The 23,770-nt window shown below is 46.8% G+C and overlaps 2 protein-coding genes across 31 annotated transcripts in view; one reads left to right on the top strand and one right to left on the bottom strand.

The window, feature by feature from the left end:
* Positions 1 to 13,235, top strand: part of SHLD2 (shieldin complex subunit 2) — a 114,160-nt gene extending 100,925 nt beyond the window's left edge. For 22 of the 30 annotated variants that reach the window (XM_081562725.1, XM_081562652.1, XM_081562709.1 and 19 more), the window contains 2 exons: positions 1,059 to 1,174; positions 3,286 to 3,645. In XM_081562725.1, the coding sequence (XP_081418851.1) occupies positions 1,059 to 1,174; positions 3,286 to 3,485 (316 nt within the window). In that variant the 3' untranslated portion in view covers positions 3,486 to 3,645. Of the gene's footprint in view, positions 1 to 1,058; positions 1,175 to 3,050; positions 3,646 to 5,879; positions 6,126 to 9,595; positions 11,868 to 12,400 lie in introns of those variants that run through there. The other 8 variants (XM_081562752.1, XM_081562662.1, XM_081562658.1 and 5 more) reach the window with 4 other exon arrangements.
* Positions 13,236 to 15,163: 1,928 nt separating this feature from the next.
* Positions 15,164 to 23,320, bottom strand: SYT15 (synaptotagmin 15). Its single transcript, XM_081562771.1, has 8 exons — positions 23,253 to 23,320; positions 22,088 to 22,280; positions 21,425 to 21,567; positions 20,221 to 20,516; positions 18,581 to 18,751; positions 17,891 to 18,011; positions 16,765 to 16,944; positions 15,164 to 15,863 (listed from the first exon to the last, which is right to left on the bottom strand). The coding sequence occupies exons 1-8, from the start codon at positions 23,257 to 23,259 to the stop codon at positions 15,721 to 15,723; spliced, it is 1,254 nt and encodes a 417-aa protein (XP_081418897.1). The 5' UTR covers positions 23,260 to 23,320; the 3' UTR covers positions 15,164 to 15,720.
* Positions 23,321 to 23,770: the final 450 nt, after the last annotated feature.

Raw genomic sequence — 23,770 nt, 5'->3', positions numbered from 1 at the left:
CAGAATAATTTTATTCATGTCATTTTGTTCATATTGTTTGTTCTTTAGACTGTATCATGGTATGTATCTACTTCTTTGTCTTTATTTAGTGACATGCAAAACAGTTTGTTTTTTATGATAAAGAATCCAGTGGAAAAAAATAACTTGAAATTGTGATTGTGAAATATATGATTATCATCTTTATTTTATCTCTAAAAGTAATTTGCACAATAGGGTAAAATTATGTCTTCTTATATTAGTATCTGAAAATTTAAAATGAATATGAAATAAATAAAATCTATTAATTTATCACTTGAAACTCTTTAAAATAAAAGCCCTTCATTTCTAGGGCATTTCAGGACATCCTGGTGTTGTCGGAGAAGGCAATGGCACCCCACTCCAGTACTCTTGCCTGGAAAATCCCATGGACAGAGGAGCCTGGTAGGCTGCAGTCCATGGGGTCGCTAAGAGTCGGACACGACTGAGTGACTTCACTTTCACTTTTCCCTTTCATGCACTGGAGAAGGAAATGGCAACCCACTCCAGTATTCTTGCCTGGAGAATCCCAGGGACGGCGGAGCCTGGTGGGCTGCCATCTATGGGGTCGCACAGAGTCGGACACGACTGAAGCGACTTAGCAGCAGCAGCAGCAGTGTTTTAGGAATTAAAATTAACTCTGCAGAAAAACCCAGTGATTTGGGCTTCCCTGGTGGTTTAGTGGTGAAGAATCCACTTTGTAATGCAAGGGACACCAGTTTGATCCCTGGCCTGGGAAGATAGCATATGCCTCAGGGCAACTAAGCTTATGTGTAGTAATTACTGAAGCCAGCATGCACTAGAGTTTGTGCTCTAAAACAAGAGAAGCCATAGCAATCAGAAGCCCACACACCACACCTCGAGAGTAGCCCCTGCTCACTGCAATTAGAGAAAGCCTTCCACAGCAACAATGACCCAGTGCAGCCAACATAAGTAAATAAATAAATATTTTTTTAAAACTGATTTTTGAAATTATATTACACTTAAACATTTCTTTAATTGAAAATCTTTTTGAAGGTCCTGAGCTGTTTACTCTTTTGTAGGCCAGCTTTAATGACCATAGTTGATGGAAAATATAAGGTCTGCATCCATGTAGGATCAAAGCTGATAGAGAAGATTCTTCTCAACATTTCTCCTGACTGGCTCAACAGAGTAATAGGTAAGATACCAATATGCCACCAAGAGGTTGTCCTCTCTGAAACCATTCATATCAGGAGTGTAGATAGTATATTAAAATAGAGGGAACACTATACTATAAATTAACTTTTTTTTCCTGTCATTATATAAGCAGGAGGATAATTTAGCTTGAGTGAAACACAAGACTATACAGACTAGTGTATATAAAATAAGTAATCAACGAGGACCAACTGTATAGCACAGGGAACTCGACTCAATACTCTAATAACCTATGTGGAAAAGACTCTGAAAATGAATAGACATATGTATATGTGTAACTGAATCACTTTTCTGGACACTAGAAACTAACACAACATTGTAAATCAACTATACTCCAATATAAAATAAAAATTTTTTAAATAAATAAAATTCTCATATATACAATGAAAAAAAAAAAAAAGAAACACAAGATTCTGTAAGTTGGAAGGTAAGACTTGTTCTACATCTGTCTCAGCACATGAAGAGAGGGAAGTAGGTACCTAATCTCTTCTTACTCTAAATTTCCAATTGGTAAGGGAAAACACCAGTACCTTAGTTTTTTAATAGTTAAGTAAATGAGTGTGCAACACTATATAAACATATGAAGACTGTCCAGTGTCAGTCATGTGGATATTCAGGAACTTCAGCTCTGATGATAGGTACAGCAACAGTGGCTGATCATCAGTAGCTAACAACAAAATGAAGATGATCCATTTGTCAGATGCTCAAACTCCATCCTTGCCTCATTAGTCTTAGACTCTCTAAGCAGATGAGTTAATCTTGTTTAATGATGGCTCTGTCTCTTAATAGTGGGTTATTTTTTCTGGCTTTCATTTTTGCTTAAATGTTGAACACTGTATATAGAACAATACAGACTGAGGTGAACAGTATTTGTACCTAAAGTGAGCATGCCTGTTTTATTTGATTTTTAATGGGGGTGGGGGTGAGCAGAGTAGAGTTAATTTTGTCAGCCCATAAGTTGGATTTGAGTTTTTCATTGCTCTGGTTACCTTCAGGTCACCACTGGCTTCAAATTATCTAGCATTATCTGTGCTCATGGTGGGGAGTGGTTCTCCAGAGAGTTTCCTCCTAATATTCTTGCTCCACTGTCAGCTTTAATCCTTCACCCTGCACCCGGGCCTCAGAGAGTTTCTTACCTTCTTATACCTCACCAGGTTGTACAGGCTCCATTGGTTGTCATTTTGGCATCCCAGCCCAGAGAGAGGGACAGGAGTGATTCTCTTTGAGTCTTGCCCAGCCTTAGTCTTACACAGGTTCTTTGTGTGTCTGGTTCTTGGATGTGGTGCTTTCTAACAGACCCTGTCCCTCCTGCCATAGCAGCCAAGCTCTGCCTGGTGTCTTTGTTGGGTGTCTTTGCATGGTCCTACCCCTATCCCAGCAGCAGGGCACTGCTGATGGTCTTGATCCAAGGTGGTTTTCTGCCCCTCCCCCAGGGATAGAGGGATTTTCCTCCATCTTCATCCTCACCATCTGTATCTTGGGGCAGGAAGACTTGTGGTCTTAAGATCCCTGGTGGTCTAGGGGCTAAGACTCCACAATCCCAATGCACAGGGTCCCTGGTCAGGGAGCTAGATCCCACAGCCATGACTAAAGGTCCTGCAGTGAAGATCGAAGATCCTGCCTGCCGCGACTAAGACCTGGCACAAACAAATAAATAAATATTTTAAAAAGATTTTGATATTCATTAAGTAACTGACTCAGGGTTCTGTTATACAAATAGTATGTGTATATATAACCATGATAAGAGCTATAGACTAGATAAACATAAGAGTTCTCTTCTGATATGGACATGCCCTTTTTGTTTCAAGCTTGATTTACGAAAAAATTAATCTCAGTTCTTTCCTGTTTGTTTTATGAAGCCAGTGGCTGTGCCATAATAGGAACATCAGTCTGAACCTGTGCTTTCTCTTCAGAACAGCAGAAATTGCACCTCATCATTATAGAGTAAACTGTGGCTAGAAAGAGCAAGGATAGAGATATTTACAGTGGCTTTGGGACTTAAGAAACCAAGGGAAACAATGAACCCTTTAAATGTGAGCATTTCCAGTCCCTCGGAAGGGACACTGAGAGCCCTGTGTGTTTCCTCTTCCTCAGCCCCTCCCTCTGATGTCACCTACGGAATGGTCGCCGCGGACCTGCTCCATGCCTTGCTGGCGGGCAGCAGGGCACCTTGTGTCCTGAAGGTGCAAAGCCTCTTTGTGTTAGATGAAAACAGCTACCCACTGCAACAGGACTTCTCCCTCTTGGATTTTTATCTTGACGACTTGAAGCATGCAACCCATGCCCTTCTCTGAGACCAGAGGAAGAAAATGCAGGCACTTCAAGGAAGAGCACTTAAATGATTTGTCTTCGGAAATGAATAACAGGGCTTTTGCTTGGGGTTTTAAAATAAGAATTTTCTCTAAAGAGAACTGTGCTAAATATATTAATTAAAACTTCTTTTCTCTAAGAAAATTCTGTGAAGTTTATTGTTTTTTTGGTGTTTCACTTTCTTGCTTCTAGAGAAATGATCTAGCAATGAGGCAAGATCCAGCAGTTTATTAGGATTAAGTCTCTCTCCATTTAGTCCCTGCTCCATTCCAGACACTGTGCTAAGTACTGAGTCAATGGACCTGAGGAATTGCTTTTCTGCTATGTTCACAAACTTAATTTTTTTTCTTACTCCTTCATTAATAAACTGTAGACATGACATGATTTCTTTGATTGTAATTATACATGATTATGGCTTAGTTCATATAAGCCTATGTTTACACAAGTTCCAGACGACCATGTCTTTTGATAAAGAGGCATTGAAAATGCAGGAACATGGTCATGTTTCAACTCATTATCAGGGAAGGCAGAGAGTCATATTGTTCATTTCTAGAATTTGAGTACCTCACTGAATTTACTTACCAACAGACACTTTACAACTTATTACATTCTACACATTCTCTCATTACAACCATAGCAGCAACTCACAGAGAATGGTAGTCACCAATGAGGAAGTAGGGAGCGGTACTTAACCAGGAAGTATGGAGGATGCTCAGTGGTACTAGATTAATCATATTGCTTGAACAAAGCTAAATTCATGATAAAATGAACAGGTGTGTTTTGTAAAATTGTTTTGGTTCATTGAAATTGTTTTCTCAAATTCAGGCTTATTTTGTTTTTAACTTGGCTTCCCTAAAAATGAACCTCAGGAGTTTTGTGATTCTCTCCAAAACCATATACAAAAATGATCGCATGAGAGTGCACACATACAAAAGAACCTTATTCTGTGGAGAAGGGTCTGTAACTTCTTACACAGTTTATGACAGTTTCTTGTCATGGGAGAACAAGCTCCTGCCTGATCTCTTCCACCCGGACAACTCCCACCAAATGGCACCTCCTCTCTCCATCCTGATATTTCTCAATGATTCATTTCACTCTATGCTCAGATAAGTGCAGGGTAGCAGGCCAGCAAATTGCCTGCATAATCAGATACTAGATAAGCTAAGGAACTGTCTTTATTTACATTTGTTGTTCTTTAGTTGCTCAGTCTTGTCTGACCCTTTTGTGACCCCATGGACTGTAGCCCACCAGGCTCCTCTGTTCATGGGATGTTCCAGACAAGAATACGAGAGTAGGTTGCCATTTCCTTCTCCAGGGGAATCTTCCTGATCCAGGGATCAAACCCAAGTCTCCTGCATTGCAGGCAGATTTTTATGCAGCACTGTGATCATACTGTCTGGAAGAATCTTACCAATATGGTATAGTGATTCCCCTAAATGGGAAATCCTGGTTTTACTTTCTCCTTTATTTTTACTTGATGGAATTATTAGAAAAATGTCCCTAACTTCTAAAGAATATAAATTCCCTGTATTAAAAAGATCACTTCCCAAATACAGAAAAAATATATACATTCATGTAACCAATATCCCAATTAAAATTTAGAACATTTCCATCACTCGAAAAATTTCTCTCATCTCCACTTCCAGTTAGTTCCCACTAATGACAGGAAATCACTGTTCTGATTTCTATCACCGTAGATTAGTTTGACCTGTTCTTGAATTTCATATAAGTAAAATCATATAGTTTACTTCCTTTGTGAATTTTTTTCACACATCATTTTTGAAATTCACCCAAGTTTTCATATGACTCAGTAGTTCATTCTTTTTATTGCTGTGGAATATACCAATTTTATGAATATATTACATTATCCATTTTCTAGCTGCTATAAGCATCGTTTTACAAGTCTTGTTGTGGATGTATGTTTTCATTTTGTAGTTGGGGAGGTAAATCCCTATGGAGATTGCTGGTTTATGGGATAGGTGTATATTTAACTTTGTAAGAAACTATCAAGCAGTACTCCAAGACTGTTCTACACACTCACCAGTCATGTATGAGGATTCCGGTTCTACATCTTTGCCAACATTTGGGGGTGTCATTTTCGCCATTGTAATGGGTGTAAAGTGGTTTAAAAAATTAGGTTACTGGCTATGAGAAGGGGAGGTAGTGCTTGGGAATGGACACGAGAGAAGAATGTGTGTGGGGGGAGGGGGCTGGTTTATCAGTTTCCCCACAATTATCAGTTTCCCTGCAGCTCTGATGGAGGAGATAGATAGGCCCCAGGCTGAGCCCTGCAACTGGTGTCCTGCTGATGCTTTGAGATGGAATACCAGTGGGAGCATTGGGCCTGATTGGGTGCATTCTTGTGGATTTCCCCCCAGGACACATATGCAGAGAAGGCCTTCAGTCTAGGGGAAGGACAAAAGGAAGGAGAAGATGCAAGCTGGAATCCATCTTGGCTGAGAGATGTGCCCCACACCAGGACCAAATATGGAGATGACTGGCCAGAAAAAAAAAAAATCCAGAAAACTGCCACTACATAAGCAACCTAAGCTGCCCCTAGTAGATGCAGCTCACTCAGAGCTCACCTGTGTGCTCCTTCAAATGTATCCTGTTGTTTCCACACACACTTTGCTTCTTCCACATGTGTTTTGCTTTCTAATGAACCTCCCCCCTTTTTTCTCACAATCTTGATCTCTGCTGAGTTCTTCAAAGAAGACAAGAACCAAAGTCCTTTTATCAGCCTTTCACCTCCAAAATCAGCTCCAAATTCATCCTTCAAAACTTGCTCTGCAGATGGAATTCCCTTTAAGCGTCTCTCCCTCGCAGTGAGTACGCTGCTGAACAGTAGAAGGCGCTAGAGATGCATTGCGGGATGTAGGCGCTTTTCTCGGCGGGTTCCAGTAGCTGCACATATGTCCCGAGGGGTGCGCCGACATTGGGTGGCGCTCTGCTCCAGCTACATACCCTGGACGCCGCGGGTCCCTCCGCCGGCTTGCGGCTTGGCCTAGCCCGTCAATCGCGTTCCCGTGGCCCTGCTGACAAGACCACCAGCTCCTGGCCCCCCTCCGGTCTGCACCCACGCACCACCCACCCCGCTCATCCACTTCCCGCAAGTTTGTCCTACCAGATTTGTCAATCAGCAAACCGATAGAAGCGGATTACCAAAACAAAGGGCAGAGAGAAATCAAATCTAGTCATTTGCTGGATTATACTTCATCAGTGGAGATGAACAGAGAACTTACCAGACAGGAGTGAAGGAGAGAGGAAAGGAGAGGGAGGGAGGGAGGAAAGTAGGGGAAAAGGGATGAAATGTGGAGAAATAAACAGCCCCACTAGAAACCAAAGATAGACAAAAAGAAGCGGCTCTACTGAATAGGCACTAACAGGTCCTTTCATGGATCCCAGGCTGTGGAATGTTTTGGCACTCCACAGCATCTCTGTCCTTTCTGAGGTCTCTCAGGCTATATGTGATAATGTTACCATTTTTGGACATCTGGAATCTGATTCAGATTCCAGCTTCACCACTTCCTAGCTCTGCAGCCTGAGAGATGGCATTGCCTTCCTCATGCGCACTCCCCTCACTTCTGAAAGTTCCTCCTGAACTGTTGTACAGTTGAACAAGCTAATGCACGAAGACCTAGTTCAGTTCCTCAGAGCTAGCTCCCTCCTCCCCACCTTGATAGTCCGCTCTGAGAAGCACAACACTGAAGTAGAGAGGGGAGGGGTGATCTGAGCAAGCAATCCCATACTTAAAAATTAAGGGGGAAAAGCCCATAATAGGTGGATATTCCAACCAGTCTTTATAAATTAAGACATACATCCATTTTGTTGCAAGAAGCAGCCTTACAGAATGTCATCCGTGAACTACTTCCTTCTTCTCTCCCCCAGTCACCCATTCAGACCTGCTTGGTAGGAAGCTTCCCCTTGCCCTTTGGATGAAATCTAGGGCAAGTCCTGTGACTTTTTTGATCATTCTTACATAACAGTAAATTTTTCCTGTGACTTCTAGTTGTAAAAACAAGCTGTGTTCAGCACTGGAAATGTCCAACCTCACGCAGAGGTCTAAACCTCCAACGTCATTTAAAGTTTACACCTCCCCTTCTCTCCTGCCTTGACCTAGGCTCATGCCTTATAGATAGGCATGGAGCATCATTTTTTTTTTTTTTTCTCCAGTGTGTGTTTCCATTCCTCCTCTCAATTTTCTAACAGGGATCTCTTTTTTATTTTAATTTTATTTATTCGTTTTTTTGGTTGCTCCATGTGTCATGGGGGACCTAGGTTTCTGTGCCAGGGATTGAGCTCACATCCGCTGAATTGGAAGCATGCAGTCTTAACCACTGGACCACCACCACCACCACTGTCCCCTAACAGGGATTTCTGATCATCCATGCAGGGGCAGGGAAGTGGTATAGAAAGGCCACCTAAGGGGTAGGGGAGGTTCTACATGACCAATTATGAGCTCGAGTACTCACATGGGTTTTTCCAGAGCCTCCTTTTTCTGCAGGTTCCCATGAGTCAGGTTTGCCCCAGAGTGTGGGATGGCATACGGTACCCTTCTCATCCACTTTAAAGGTCTGTATTCCAGTTTTGGGAAATGAAAGTCTGAAAATTATGCTTCCCAGACTCTCTTATGAACCAGGTTCCAGGTTGTTTACCAAGTGTGAGGCACTCAGGTGAAGCTAGGAAGCAGAAAGTAGAAAATCACCCTTTTCTTCCCTTGACTGTGATTCTTATGACAGCAAGATGCTTGAGACTCTGGCAGTAATTTGAGCAAAAAAGAAAAATTTGTGCAAATTCCAGCCAGTTGTCACTATAGGATACCAAATAGGCAGCAATGGCTTTGAGACCTGGCAGCAGTTACAAGACAGGGAGTTCTCCTCCTCTACGACTGCACCTGCACAGCCAAGCACAGACCCTGGAGTTACCCGTTTCTAGGAAACACCAATATGGTACACTGAGTTATCACCCTAGTCCGTAACCTCTCCCTATAGCTGTATCCATTGCCATGGTGCTTTGCAACTCCTCTCACAAAAAGGTGTAGTTTACCCTGCCCCTTGATTTGGAAACTTGGCTACATGACTTACTTCAGCCAATAGGATATTAGGTGACACAGCACAAGCTGAAGGTAGAAATGTGTTTGTCCTTCTTCTGCTTTCCCAATGAGACAAGCTTTCCCTGGGTCGCTGCTGCCCCTTCAGCTTGTGCTCAGAATGAACAAACGTGGAGCAGGCCTAGGTGAGGACATGAGCCTGGTCAGACGCACAGGTTGAAAGTGAGTTGCCTAATCTACACCAGCCCATATTCAGCTGATCCACAAATGTGTGAGAAAAACATGCTCAATTTAGTAGAACACTAAGATGTTGAGATTCTTTGTTATGCACCATTTTTCCAAAAATAGCCAACTGATACTAGCAACTTTTCTCCTTTTGGCTTCATCGGCCCCCTAAGAAGGCTATGTAACTTGTGTCATCAAATTCCCTATATAAAATCACTCTTTGTTGTGAGTTCTTTCTCTGGGAGAAGAATTCTGAGAAAATAATGATTTTTCTGCTTCAGTCAGTTATGTTCATGCTGAGAACTAGAAAACCTGAATGAAATACAGAAAACTTCTTTGCTAAAGAGCTGCCAAGTCAACAAGCATTTGGTAGGCCATGATCTCAGAAGAAGGAAAACACAAGGGATGAGCTGACATTCTGTGAACCACTTTTCCCTTTAGGAAACTTGCTGAGCATTTGGACAGAGGGCCATGGGTTAAGAGGTAGAAAAGGAAGCAGAGTCTCTGGAGCTGAACAGACAAGACATTGGAGATTGGAGTTGCCAAGGCAGCTGGGACTGGAGGGGCCAAGATGCTAGATAAAAGCAAAACACAGAAAAGAAACTCTAGGGAATTCTCTGGTGGTCTGGCGGTTAGAGCTCAGTGATCTCACTGTGGTGGCCCAGGTTCATTCCCTGGTCAGGGAACTAAGCAAGTCACGTGGCATAGCCAAATATAAAAGAAATTCTGAAACTTGAATGACATTTTAAAGCTGTTGAGAGAAAAAGAAATGTCAACCTAGAATTTTATATTCACAAAATTTTTTGGTGGGTTTCTTAGGATTTTCTATACACAAAACCATGTTGCTGCTGCTGCTGCTAAGTTGCTTCAGTTGTGTCCAACTCTATACGACTCCATAGACGGCAGTCCACCAGGCTTCTTTGTCCCTGGGATTCTTCAGGTAAGAATTCTGGAGTGGGTTGCCATTTCCTTTTCCAATGCATGCATGCATGCTAAGTCGCTTCAGTAGTGTCTGACTCTGTGCGACCCCATAGACCAGGCTCCTCTGTCCACAGGATTCTCTAGGCAAGAATACTGGAGTGGGTTGCCATTTCCTTCTCTGCAAAACCATGTTATCTGCAAATAAATATAGTTTTACTTCTTCCTTCATGATCTGGATTCCTTTTATTTCCTTTTCCTGTCCAATCACCCAGCCACCACAATTTTGCAAGAGATAAAGAAGGCATGAAGATTGTAAAGGAAGAAGTAAAACTATCATTCACAGAGGTTATTACTATATACAAAGAAAATACAAAGAATCTACAATTACAAGTGACTTTAGCAAGGCCACTCACTAGGTACAAAGTCACTGTACAAAAATAAATAGAATTTTTATATACTAGAAACAAATATAAAACACCTAAGAGTAAATCCAAGAGAAGAGGTACAAGAACACTTTCCTGTAAAACCACAAAACAAGTTTAAAGAAACTTGAAAAAGCCCTAAAGAAATGGAGGGATACATCATGTTAATGGGCTGAAGATTCAACATTTAAAGATAACAAATTGTCCCCAAACTGATCTATATGTTCAATGGAAAGTCCAACCAAATTCTAGTACTTTTTTGGTGTGGAAATTAAGCTGATTCTAAATGTTTTATGGAAATGCCAAGGGCTTCATTCTGCTTGGATCACCTTGTGGACAGGATTGAGACCTGCTGTCTTAGGTCCATGGGAGGCACTGTGTATTTTTGGCCCTGACTGTATATGTAAACAGGGGCCAACCCACTGTAGCATCCTCCACCTCCGCATCAGAGCAGAGAGCCTGCCTGTCTCTTGCCATTGAAAATTTTCAACTGTGAGTCAGACATACCTGTCCATTCTGTCCTGCAAAGGGCATACTTACCAAATTTTCCAAGTGGCCCTGGAAAGGTCACTGATAGATATGAACCTCCCTTTGAAATGTGGGGGTAGTTGGCACTTATGGTCTCAGGGCCCCAAGAGAAAGGGGAAGAGTTCCATTTTAGTAGCTGGCTATACAAACACATTGTTGTTGTTTAGTCACTAAGTGGTGTCAGACGTTCAACTCTTTGTGACCCCATGGCCTGTAGCCCACCAAGCTCCTCTGTCCATGGGATTCTCCAGGCAAGAATACTGGAGTGGGTTGCCATTTCCTTATCCAGGAGGTCTTCCTGGATCAGGGATTGAACCCATGTCTCCTGCATTGGCAGGTGGATTCTTTATCACTAAGCCACCAGGGAAGTCCCATACAAACACAGAGAGAATGCCTATTACATGTGTGCTGTGATACTATTAGAAATTACTGCAGTATCAATTATGTTAAAAATCATGAAATAAGTAAGGAAAAGCAAACACAAGGTATTCTGTGCTTACAGGCCACTAGCAGCAAAGCTTATATTTGTGCCTTGACAGAGATTGGAGGTGAAGTCAAAGAGGCAATATTTACTTTCTTTTGTGAAAGTTGCTTCACTGTGTAAGAAAAGAGAAGATACCATTTAAGTGTTGTTTCAGTTACACAGAAACAAGGCTTGAATCTGTAAGTTTAGTAGTATTCAGGTGAAAATGATAACTGCTTGATAAGAGTTATCAATGACAAGCAGAAGGGCTGCTGGTGACTTTGAGTACATCTTCACAGAGAATCGATGACTGTGGTTTGTGGGAACTTCCATCTTAATGAAGTTTACACTGACACCTACCACAACACAGTAATCATAATGGATCTGCTAGGTTTACAGGCAAAGGTTTCAGCCCTGTGGGCTATGCTTTGGCCATGTGCTTTCACCATTTTTTACCCAAAGTGAGAGCCCCAAGAGCAGATGACCAGAACCTGTCTGCCACTTGGTACCTGGGGGGGGCTGTTCACAGCATTATCCTACAGGTGTGAAGCCAGTGAGTCTTGATCCCCAAGAGCCTTCTCTTCCAAGCCATGCTGCCCAGGCATCCTGGGACTGTTCCACATTTACATGCCCAACCCAGTTGTCAGACTATGCTATTATATTAGGTTGGTGCAAAAAGTAACTGTGATTTTGCATCGTTGAACTTTGCCGTTTGATATTGGAATACATTCTTAAATAAATGTGGTTATGTTATACATAATTTTAATGTGCATTTCTCACTTTCTGTTTTTTTGCTAATGACATTATTTGCTGTATATTTTATATTTATTTTAGACTATAGAAATGATGTTAGAAAAAAAGCAGATTGTAGTGATTTTTTTTTAATTCAAGTGCAAAATGGGTCCTAAATAATCAGAGACAACTTGAAACATCAACAACACATTTGACCTAGGAAGTGCTAATGAACATACAGTGCTGTAGTGGTTCAAGAAGTTTTGCAAAGGAGATGAGACCCTTGAAGATGAGGAGCGTAGTGGGTGACCATCGGAAGTTGACAAAGACCAGCTGAGAGCAATCACTGAAACTGATCCTCTTACAACTACATGAGAAGTTGCCCAAGGACTCAACGTTGACCATTCTACTGTCACTTGGCATTTGAGGCAAACTGGAAAGGTGAAAAAGCTCGATAAGTGAGTGCCTCCTGAGCTGACTGAAAATAGAAAAAATCATCGTTTTGAAGTGTTGTCTTCTCGTATTCTACATAACAACAATGAACCATTTCTCTTTCAGATTGTGACATGTGACAAAAAGTGGATTTGATATGACAACTGGTGACAACCAGCTCAGTGGGTGGCCTGAGAAGAAGCTCCAAAGCACTTCCCAAAGCCAAACTTGCACCAAAAAAAGGTCATGGTCACTGGTGGTCTGCTGCCAGTCTGATCCACTACAGTTTTCTGAATCCCAGTGAAACCATTACATCTGAGAAGTGTGCTCAGCAAATGGATGATAAGCACTGAAAATTCCAATGTCTGTAGCCAGCACTGGTCAACAGAAAAGGCCCACTGCTTCTCTATGACAATGCCCAACCGCACGTCGCACAACCAACATTTCAAAAGTTGAACGAATTGGGCTATGAAATTTTGCCTCATCCACCATATTCATCTGACCACTCATCTGACCACTCACCTACTGACTACCACTTCTTCAAAAATCTCTTGACAACTTTTTGCAGGGAAAACACTTCCACAATCAGCAGGAGACAGAAAATGCTTTCCAAGAGTTCACTGAATCCTGAAGCACGAATTTTTATGCTACAGTAATAAACAAACTTATTTTTCATTGGTAAAAATGTGTTGATTGTAATGGTTCATATTTTGATTATGAACTGTTTGACTGTTTGCAGTCAAACAGTGTCTGACTGTTTGCAGATGACATGATCCTCTACATAGAAAACCCTAAAGACTCCACCAGGAAATTACTAGAGCTAATCAATGAATATAGTAAAGTTGCAGGATATAAAATTAACACACAGAAATCCCTTGCATTCCTATACACTAACAATGCGAAAACAGAAAGAGAAATTAAGGAAACAATTCCATTCACCATTGCAATGAAAAGAATAAAATACTTAGGAATATACCTACCTAAAGAAACAAAAGACCTATATATAGAAAACTATAAAACGCTGGTGAAAGAAATCAAAGAGGACACAAATAGATGGAGAAATACACTGTGTTCATGGATCGGAAGAATCAATATAGTGAAAATGAGTATACTACCCAAAGCATCTATAGATTCAATGCAATCCCTATCAAGGTACCAACAGTATTTTTCAGAGAACTAGAACAAACAATTTCACAATTTGTATGGAAATACAAAAAACCTCCAATAGCCAAAGCAATCTTGAAAAAGAAGAATGGAACTGGAGGAATCAACCTGCCTGACTTCAGGCTCTACTACAATGCCACAGTCATCAAGACAGTATGGTACTGGCACAAGGACAGAAATATAGGTCAATGGAACAAAATAGAAAGCCCAGAGATAAATCCACGCACCTAGGGACACCTTATCTTCGACAAAGGAGGCAAGAATATACAATGGAGAAAAGACAATCTCTTTAACAAGTGGTGCTGGGAAAACTGGTCAACCACTTGTAAAAGAATGAAACTAGAACACTTTCTAACACCATACACAAAAATAAACTCAAAATGGATTAAAGATCTAAACGTAAGACCAGAAACTATAAAACTCCTAGAGGAAAACATAGGCAAAACACTCTCTGACATAAACCACAGCAGGATCCTCTAGGACCCACCTCCCAGAATATTGGAAATAAAAGCAAAAATAAACAAATGGGACCTAATTAAAATTAAAAGCTTTTGCACAACAAAGGAAACTATAAGCAAGGTGAAAAGACAGTCTTCAGAATGGGAGAAAATAATAGCAAACAAAGCAATGGACAAACAGTTAATCTCAAAAATATACAAGCAACTCCTGCAGCTCAATTCCAGAAAAATAAATGACCCAATCAAAAAGTGGGCCAAAGAACTAAACAGACATTACTCCAAAGAAGACATACAGATGGCTAACAGACACATGAAAAGATGCTCAACATCACTCATTATCAGAGAAATGCAAATCAAAACCACAATAAGGTACCATTTCACACCAGTCAGAATGGCTGCTCTCCAAAAGACTACAAGCAATAAATGCTGGAGAGGGTGTGGAGAAAAGGGAATCCTCTTACACTGTTGGTGGAATACAAACTAGTACAGCCACTATGAAGAACAGTGTGGAGATTCCTCAAAAAACTGGGAATAGAACTGGCATATGACCCAGCAATCCTACTGCTGGGCATACACACTGAGGAAACCAGAACTGAAAGAGACATGTGTACCCCAATGTTCATCGCAGCCCTGTTTATAATAGCCAGGACATGGAAGCAACCTAGATGCCCATCAGCAGACGAATGGATAAGGAAGCTGTGGTACATATACAAAATGGAATATTACTCAGCCATTAAAAAGAATACATTTGAATCAGTTCTAATGAGGTGGATGAAACTGGAGCCTATTATACAGAGTGAAGTAAGCCATAAAGAAAAACACCAACACAGTGTATTAACACATATATATAGAATTTAGTAAATCGGTAAAGATAACCCTGTATGCAAGACAGCAAAAGAGACACAGATATATAGAACAGTATTATGGACTCTATGGGAGAGGGCAAGGGTGGGATGATATGGGAGAATGGCATTGAAGCCTGTAAATTATCATATGTGAAACAAATCGTCAGTCCAGGTTCCATGCATGATACAGGGTGCTCGGGGCTGGTGCACCGGGATGACCTGGAGGGATGGGATGGGGAGGGAGGTGGGAGGGAGGTTCTGAAAGGGGAACACATGTACACCCATGGTGGATTCATGTCAACGTATGGCAAAACAAATACAATATTGTAAAGTTAAAAAATAGATAAATAAACTAATTAAAAGAAATAAGGTGTGTCTGAGCCTAGTTATAATGATTTAAAATTCACAGTCCGAAACTGCAATTACTGTTGTACCAATGTAATATTTATTGTGAACCAACTGAAGTTGACAACTTGTCTTTAGACAACTTGTCTTCTCTGCCAGGCAGAAGGTAGAGAAACGACAGCAGAAAAATGTGTAGGCTGAACATTAACACATCATCAGCTTTCCAAGTTTCCATGGCACTCCACACATGTACAGCTACGCTTTCACTAAAGAGACTGTTTCTTCTCAGTGTCTGAGTTTCTGGTCCAATTCAAGACAGGGATGACCAGGAGCCAGGATTCTTAGCCCAGGCAGCCCCATGGGCAAAGAAGGACAGAGTGAGTCAAGGAGAGCCTCTCGAGCCTCTCAAGGAGAGCCCACCGGTCACACCACTGCCCAGGCCAGGGCTCTCGTGTCCCCTCTTCTCTCCTATACATCAATACGTATGTATGTATATGTACACATACATAGTCCCCCAGCTCAGGCTGGCCCTGCAGCCCAGTGAGATGCTGGATGCAGTGTCCAAGCCTGTGGCTGTCAGGCATGGCTATGGGGAGGGAGAGCTTCTGGAGCAGACCTGAGTTCCCCACCCTGGTTAGGGCTCGGTGGTGCGGCAAAGCACATGCCAGCGCTTCACCAACTCCTTGGGTTTGCTAAGCATCTCGTTCCAGTGCTCCAGTTCTCTGCCGCGGGTGTACATGTAGGGGCCCACCACCACACGACCCAGCTCGTGACTCCCTGCGGGGGAGGGAGAACATGGTCATTCTCTGAAGCATAGAAGCCACATCACCTAAGCCATCCCTAGGGCCTTCCTCTCTCTCACTCACTCCTTCTCTTAAAGGAAGTAGCCAGCCTCCTCCCTCTTTAACAGCCTCCAAAGGGGTCCTGACTTTGCTCTGGAACTGGAACTGACGGGGAAGGGAGCCCAGGTAGAGAGCCTGCCCTTCAGTGCGGGCACCCGCTCTGCCCCCCATCCTCCTGGTGGGCCATCAAACTGCCTCACATCAAAGAGCTGAGGGAGGAAGGGGCTCCTCCAGAAAGAAGCCCTCTTCCCTCAGTCAACTTGTATATTCAGCAGGAACATTCAACAGTAATTTTCACCTTTTACCAACTATCACAGTGGAGAAGGGGCCTAAGCTCTGACCCATGAGACCAGCTGACCCGACAGCTCTGCCTCAGTGACAGTGGACCCTGGAGTGAGGGGCAGTGTGGGATAACTCCACCCTCTCATTCACCCTGAACCTCACCCAGGACCCTCAAGGCTTGTAGAGAGGGCACGAGACAACAGAGGGTACATAAAGACCCACAGCACCAGGTCGCTTGGCCAGTGCAGGTAGCTGTGCTGTCTCCCAGCCTCTCTGGCGATTTGCCCCAGGACGGAATAGCAGGGGCCATCCTTTAACCTCTTTCTAGGGTGCTATGGACAATGACACCAGCTTAAAGCTGGGTGTGAGCTCCAGCTATCTCCCTAGCAAGCTCCGTGTCCTTGGGTAAGTATCTTAGCTTCTCTGTGCACTAGTTTCCTTAGGTAGAGAACAGAAGCCATACAGCTCCCTCCAAAGGGTCCACGCTTCCTGAATGCACAGCAGCCCCTCCTTAGCCCAATGCCCTCAGCATGACAGTGACGGAGCAGCCTTACTGTCCCCTTCGGCACTCTGCAACACTGTCAGGCTGAGGCTCGCAGTGTCCAGCTCAGCGGGGTTGGCTTTGAAGCTGAAGGTCTCGCTGTACACAGGGTTGGTGGAGCCCAGCACAGCCGAAGTCTTCTTGCACTTGACAAACTTGTTGTGGTTCATCAGAGACACTTTGACAAACACACCTGAAGGGCAGGACAGACAGCAGGCTGGGAGGGACAGGCAGGGGGCCCAGTCTCCTGCCTGTGGGAGCCTGGGGGTGGGAGGGGACATGACTCGCCTGGGTGCCAGGACCCCATTACTCACAACTGCTGCAGCCAAAGGGCGTTACAAGAGGAAACAGGGTTGATTAGCGTACTGCCTACAGCCAAGGAAATGCTCGGCTCCCTTCCTCTTCCTTCCTCTCTGCCTCCTGAATGCACCCAAGGTTTGGCTGGCCCTTGCTACTGGAGCCTGGCACCACACGCCCATCCGTCCCCATTGTGGGGTGGATCCTGCTTGCTGGGTGCCCAGGCTTCCTTGGGCCCTTAAACACCCCATTCAGAGGTCAAGTTGTTTTGGGGGGGAGTTGCTGTTAGATGGGTTTTGAATCCACAGTGGGAGGCTGAATGCCAGCTTGCTTACAGTGACCCAAATGCAGAGACGCACAAGGGACAGACAACCACCCCCTTGCTGGGGGCCCCACAATGGGGCTGGACATTTAGGGTGAGCCAGAGCGGGGTCCCCATTCCTCCAGCTCCTGAGTTCTGGCCAAGTGTCAAGCTCTGCATGCAGGGACACCCTGTCCACTGCTCCCTGCCCTGGGGGAGCCCTTGCTTTGCAGAAGGGCAGGAGTGGGGCAGGCAGCACAGTATAGGAGCCAAGGCACTGCTTTGGGAAAAGGGAAGGGCAGACTTGATTTCAGGGTTCTTAAGGGTCTTGGTGAAGGCCAAGGGGATGCAGCCTTGGGATCAACATAAGAAAGCAATTTCTCACACCCAAGCTGTGCAGAGAGGGAGGGCGTCACTTGGGAGACAGCAATGCTCCTGGTAGCACATGCAAGCAGAAACTGGATGGCCAGGGTTGAGGGCCAGACTCTAACTCCAGGCTCCAAGATCATGGGGTGGGCCCTGCCCCAGGGGGAAACCTTACTGACAAAACTCGTGTTTTCCCGGAGCTGGAGTCCCTTGGCTCGCAGCACAACCACGGTGAGGCGGTTCAGACGGTCATTGTAGCTGAGGCAGAACTGGAGGTCACCAAATTCAGAGGGAGGCTGGAGAAGCCAAGAGGAAAGCACCCCAGGTAGATACTGGAGGCCCCCATGCCTTCCTCCTTCCTCCTGGCAGGCAGGCCCGGAGTATTCATGACATAGCCACACTCCCTCCTTGAAGCCCACCCACCATTTTACAGATGGGGAAACTGAGGTCTGGGGAATTGAAGGGGCCTGCTGAAGATCACACAGTAAGGACCAGAGCTGAGGATTCAAACCCAGGAATGGGGAATTCCAAGGCCTATTCTGAGTCATCCTCATGGGGTTGGGGGGGATGTTGGGGGAAGAGTGGGTAATTTCCTTGGGAGGTCCATTTGAGGTGTCAGCTTTCATAGCTATCTGATCTGGATGGGAATCCAAATGTGGTTTTTCCAGGATGCTCCAAGTAATCTCCAGGGCAAAAGAGCCTCAGGTGCACCTCCATTGTCCCATGCAGCTCTGGCCTGGGCCCACCACCACGAGTCACACTTTTAGGGGTGGTGGACGATATTCTGCTGGGCCACACCTGCTGGCTGTCTACCGTAGTCAGACTCATGGTAGTCTGGCATGTGTCTGGTGACCCTAACCTTTACCTCCAGGCTCTCGGCTTCCAGGTCTCTCCAGAGGATGCGCCGGCAGTTGCCCGCCAGTGTCTCCTTCTTCAGGGGGAACAGCACCTGGCCTAGGAGCTGGTGCTTCCTCTGCTTGTCCACATGGTACACTGAGAACCTCAGCACCCTCTCGGTGATGCTCTTGCTGGACACCTTGGAGAGACGAGGGCCCGGCTGGAGTCAGGTAGGGTCAGGGGATGGGATGATGTGATATATTGTTCTGGAAACAGAACCTTTCCATGAGGGGTGTCTCAACCAGGTACCTGCACACCCCAAACCCAGGCATCCTCAGGGGACCCTTTGCCGCAGTGGGGCCAGTGTCCTCAGGAGGTGGGAGGCTGTGCCAGAGCCTTGCCACAGAGTGTGGTCCCAGAACCAGCAGCACCCACCACCCCCAGGACCATGTTAGAAATGAGGGACCTTGGGCTCCACCCAGATCCACGAAGCAGAATCTACCATTTAACAGGGCATCCAAGTGAGTTGCCTACGCTAAAAGTGTGAGAGGCTTCCGTATTGGAGCCCAGGGAACTGCCCTGTCTCTGCTATCTGAATTTGGCACCTAAACAGTCCTCTCCCTGAGACTCAGTCTCCTCACCTGTAAAATGGGATAATCATTCTTACTCTCTGGGTTATAAAACTCCAATCAAAGGGCCTGGCTTATGGCAGATTGTTAATTAAATTTGATTTTCTTCTCTTTCTCTTCCCTAGAGAGGGAAGCACAGAGAGGCCAGGGTATGGTTGGTGCAGGCACAGGGCAGGGAACGATTCAAGCCTCCCCATCTTGGATTTTGAGGTTCTAAGAGGAGCAGATTCACCTGTGAATTCTCACAGCCTGAGCCAAGTAGGATGGCCTTGGGCTGGGCCCCATGCCATCCCTCTTCTCTGCTCAGCCCCGGAAGAAGGTAGAAATCACACTCTTCCCAGTTGCAGGCAGGCCTTTCCTTACCTTGCCAGTCAGCTTCCTGCCCTGCTCTTAAAAATGTTTGTCCAAGGCCTCTCGGGAGCTCTTGATCTCTGACTTCCCATAAAGGCCCCAGTCACCTGCTGAGGCTCCCAAGGCCACTGTGCGCTTGGCTCAGTGCCTCGTCATCTCAGCACCTCAGGACCCTGAGCTCATCTGCCCACCATGCTGCAGAGGTACCACCTGTCACAAGATGGCTCTCAGGTCCTGCTCTGGCCTCTGACAGGACGGGTGAGTTCTGGTCCCCACGCCAAGAGGCCTGGGTTGAGGGGGGTCTCACCCTCCACCTTCCATGGATAACCGTCAGAAATCTCATCGTGTTCCAGGGTTTTGGCTGCCTTCCTGAGTCCCATAAGCCAGGGCCTGGCATTCAGTGGGTGCTCCAAGAATATGTTTCTCTTTTTCCCCTCCAAGCAGCCTGTACAGGAGGAGCCCAGCCCTCTGCCCCCTCATCCTTCAAGTCTCTCATCTGCCCCCACCATCAAGAGTCAGGGCTCTTGTACACCCTGACCTGGCAGGCAGGGTAGAGTAGAGCCTGTGGTATGGGGTCCATGGGGGCTGCAGGGCCCTGCTTAGCACTGGAGGCTGGGGCTCTCCTGCACAATGTCTGTCCTTCCCAGGAGGCAAAGGGCCCCGGACCCTGCCCGCTCAGAGGTCATACCTGAAAGATGAAGTGTTCGTCGAACTGTGGACTGGTAGTTCTGTGTTTGGTCTTAGACTGGAGGAAGCGCCGCTCATCCGGCAGCAGGTGGAGCTTCACCAGGGGGCTACAGTTCTCTGAGGGGGCGTGCAGCCGTTGGGCCTTGATCAGGCCCACCAGCAGCCGCTCGGCCTCCTGCTGGTATTCCACGGAGAACCACAGCCGTCCCAGGCAGCCCTCAGGGAAGTCAGCCTCACTTTTGTCCTCTGGGATCTTGTAGAGCTCAGGGTTGATGGTCCCTGCCGCGCATGCATCTCCTACAACACAGGGACTGGGAGGACTGGCAGGCCAGGGGAAGGCAAGGGCATGGGGACAGCAAGCTCTGGCTCCACCGCCCCCTCCCTGCCCAGCCCTTCTTGGTTGAGTCTTGACAAGGTAGTTCATTGGCTTCTCCTGACCACATTTGCCCCACTCTCTTCTCCAGACTAAACACAGCCCCTCTCTCTAATGCAGCTCTGCAGGACGCATTCTCAGCACTAAGGCATTCTACATCCAGGCCTGCTCCTCCCTGGGACTCCTAGCAGAGGACATAGTATTCATTCAACCCTTGCCCCCATGACTGACCCCCACCCCCAGAGATCAGAGCCAACACTGTGAGTGCAGTGCCCAGCATCTGGCCTGGCTCCTTTTTGTGGTGTCCTAGAGGATGTCTCAATGATAAAATGTTGCCTCTTTTCTTCCTCTTTAAATTATAAGGGCTTAGCTAATTACTGGGTGGTTCTTAGGGAGGTCTTCAGAGCAAGGAGGTGGGCAGAAAGCTGTGTGCCCAGCTTCCACCATTCTGCTCTCTGGATTGGCCAACCCCTCATCCTGGAGGAGGACCCAGCACAGGAGCTGCACCTGGGAACACTGAGTTTCCAATCCCAGATTTGTTGTTTACTGCCTCTGTGACCTCGGGCATGGCACTGTTACCCTCCAGAGTCTCAGTTTATTAATGTGTAAAATGGGGTGATTCCCAGCCATGGTCTAACTCCAAATTGGCACATGAAGCCATACCTAGCCCAGACTGGGATGCAGCAGGCATTGGTAAACTGCAATACCTGAAAAGAGTGGTCACTGGGCAACTCTGGCATCCTGGGTCCCATCTGGACTCTTTTCAGGAGCCAGGCCCATGAAAGCAGATGGGTCTGTCCCGGCCTGGGCAGGCCCTGGTGGACACACTCACCAAGATTGCTGCCGGTGGTGTGGGGCAGGAGTTCCGGGGCTGGGCAGGGGTCCTGTGGGACCTGAGCCCACTCTCTGCTGCTCAGAGGTACCCAGTCTCGGCTTTGGAGGGAACGAGGCACCACAAATGGTACACCTGGTGGCCTGTTCAGAGGCAGGGAGATGACAAATAGGTGGCAAGTGAATGGTATGGCTTCAGAGTGCTCAGCTCACCGAGTTTAAGTGTCAGAAACTGGAGGAGAAAACGCCAGCAGGAGCCAGGGGAGGCAAGAGCACCCTTTTCCAGGCCCACACCAGGGGACACACACACAGCCAACTCCTCCATCTGTCCACAGCAGTGGTGAGTTGGAGTAGCAGCGCAGCTCCTGGAGTCAGCCTGCCTAAGTTTGAATGCCTGTTCCACCACTTCCTAGTTGTGCTATCTGGACTTATGTCCATTGAGCCTCAGTTTCCTCAGCTGGAAAATGGGCTTCATAACACCTGCCTCGTAGCTGTGGCTCAGATTCTGGGGTTTCTTTGTGATTGCTCCTGGCCTGCTGACAGCATAGAGGAGGCGCTCCATAAACAAACAGACCTTTCCTTCTCCACCCCACTCCAAGGGAAACTCCACAGGGAGGGCCTGAAGCAAGGCCAGGAGCTCCCTTAGCCCCACATCCTGCCTCACCTGCTTGCCTGAGTCCTGGCATCCGGGGGGCAGAGCGCGTCTCCCTGTATGCTGGAAGCAGCCGTGGTCCCTGACAGCTCCTCATAGGTGAACGTGGCACAGAGTCTCTTCCAGAGACAGTAGCTCACCCCAATCAACAGCAGCAGCAGCAGCAGCCCCCCAAGGATGCCCCCAATCACCAGGGCCATCTGCTCTGGGGGCAGACACCACCAGTACTGTGATGCCTGGGGAAAGCCACTCCCCTTCACACCACTGGCATTCTGGAGACAGAATTTGGGTAGCAAACCCACCTCCCTGAGTTGGATCCCAGGAATGACACAGAAGCAGGGCTCATGTGCTCATGTATCTGCTGGGGAAGGGTGCTGCTGGCTCGGCTCTGCTGGGTCTCAGGGGAAAAGCCACTGCCCTTGAGGTCCTAGTGCCCCGGACAGAGCTGTCTGCTTCTGGACTTGGAATTTTGGGTGAAATGAACCATTTTTCCTTGTGCTTCTGTGTAGAAATTAAGTCTTCTCTTATCAGAACCTCCATCTTCCCTGGACTCCTGTTCAGGCTTGAGGGTGGCGGGCACCATGCACTTAAGGAAAGCCAGGGAAGGGATGATGCCCTGGGTGGCATTCAGAGCCCTATTCTTTGGGTCCTGGAACCTGCTGAGAGGTTGGGCTCTTACTTTAATTCTGTAACTTTCTCTAAAAATTTCTCCCTCCCCTCAGCCTTCTATCACAGCAAGCCCACATATAGGGGAGTCGGTGGGAGGCTGTGGAGGGGGGTGTGGATGAGGATGGGAGCAGCGAGTGTGAGAAACCAAGCCACACCGGCACTCTGCTGTCAGTAGCTGCCCCCACACTTGCCCAGACCTGGGAGGCTCCACTCTGAGCTAACTGAGAGAGCTCTGCCCCTCCATCCCACACTAGGCGAGGAATGTCCCTCCTTTGGGTCACGCTTGAGACCCGGGGCTTCCTGAACCCGGGGATCTGGACTGGGTTGCGTGGTGAGAAGGAAAGACACCCACGCCTCCTGACCTGCAACTATCTACGAGGAGTGGGCCTCAACTCTATCCCCGCACCCTGCTAGGGAGTGGGGAGCAGGGCAGAGGCGGCGCCCCAGCGGGTGGCAAAGGGGCACCGCGCGGCGCCGGGGGCGTGGGAGGGGAGGCGAGGGCACTTACTTTCCATGGGGCTGCTCTAGCCGGCCGTCGGGGGCGCGGGCCCGGAGCTTTATCTCGCCGGTGTCTGCGCCTCCAGCCGCGGCCAGGCGGGTTTTTAAAGCGCTGAGCGGGAAGGAGCGGGTGGGGGTGGCGGTAGAGGGCGGTACCTTGTGGCTCTCGGGTTAGCGGCGGACGGCGCGAGGCACAGACCCAGAGGCCAGAGGCCGCAGCTCCGCCCGGCCTGGCCCAGATAGTGGCTCAGGAGGGGCGCGGAGTCCACCATGCGCTGCTGGAACCCAAGGGCTCCGCTCAAGGCTGGGAGCCTGGGGCTCCGTGCGGTTAAGGCGCCAGGGCCAGGCCTCCCCGGGGCAGAGCTAAAACCTCCTCTGCTGGCTTTTCACCCCTGACGACCTTGTCTCTCGCTGTGCTTGTCTAAGAATGCCCTCAGCTAGCGTGCACCTGTCCCCCACCCCGTGAAGGATGCGCACTCTCGGTACCCGCACAACCTCTCTGTAGGGAGCTGTTGTGCTGGCATCTTA

Source organism: Giraffa tippelskirchi, chromosome 2 (assembly GCF_054371585.1).
Source record: "Giraffa tippelskirchi isolate mGirTip1 chromosome 2, T2T-mGirTip1v1.2.pri, whole genome shotgun sequence".
NCBI lineage: Eukaryota > Metazoa > Chordata > Mammalia > Artiodactyla > Giraffidae > Giraffa > Giraffa tippelskirchi.
The sequence above is the reverse complement of the archived record's forward strand: the minus strand, read 5'-3'. Positions and strand labels throughout refer to the sequence as shown.

Excerpts from the sequence above, each read along its gene's own strand:
- SYT15 (XM_081562771.1), bottom strand. Across the intron at positions 20,517-21,424 it reads CACCACCGGCAGCAATCTTG|GAGATGCATGCGCGGCAGGG; the intron begins GTGAGTGTGTCC and ends CCTGTGTTGTAG. Across the intron at positions 18,012-18,580 it reads TGGAAGCCGAGAGCCTGGAG|CCTCCCTCTGAATTTGGTGA; the intron begins GTAAAGGTTAGG and ends TGGCTTCTCCAG.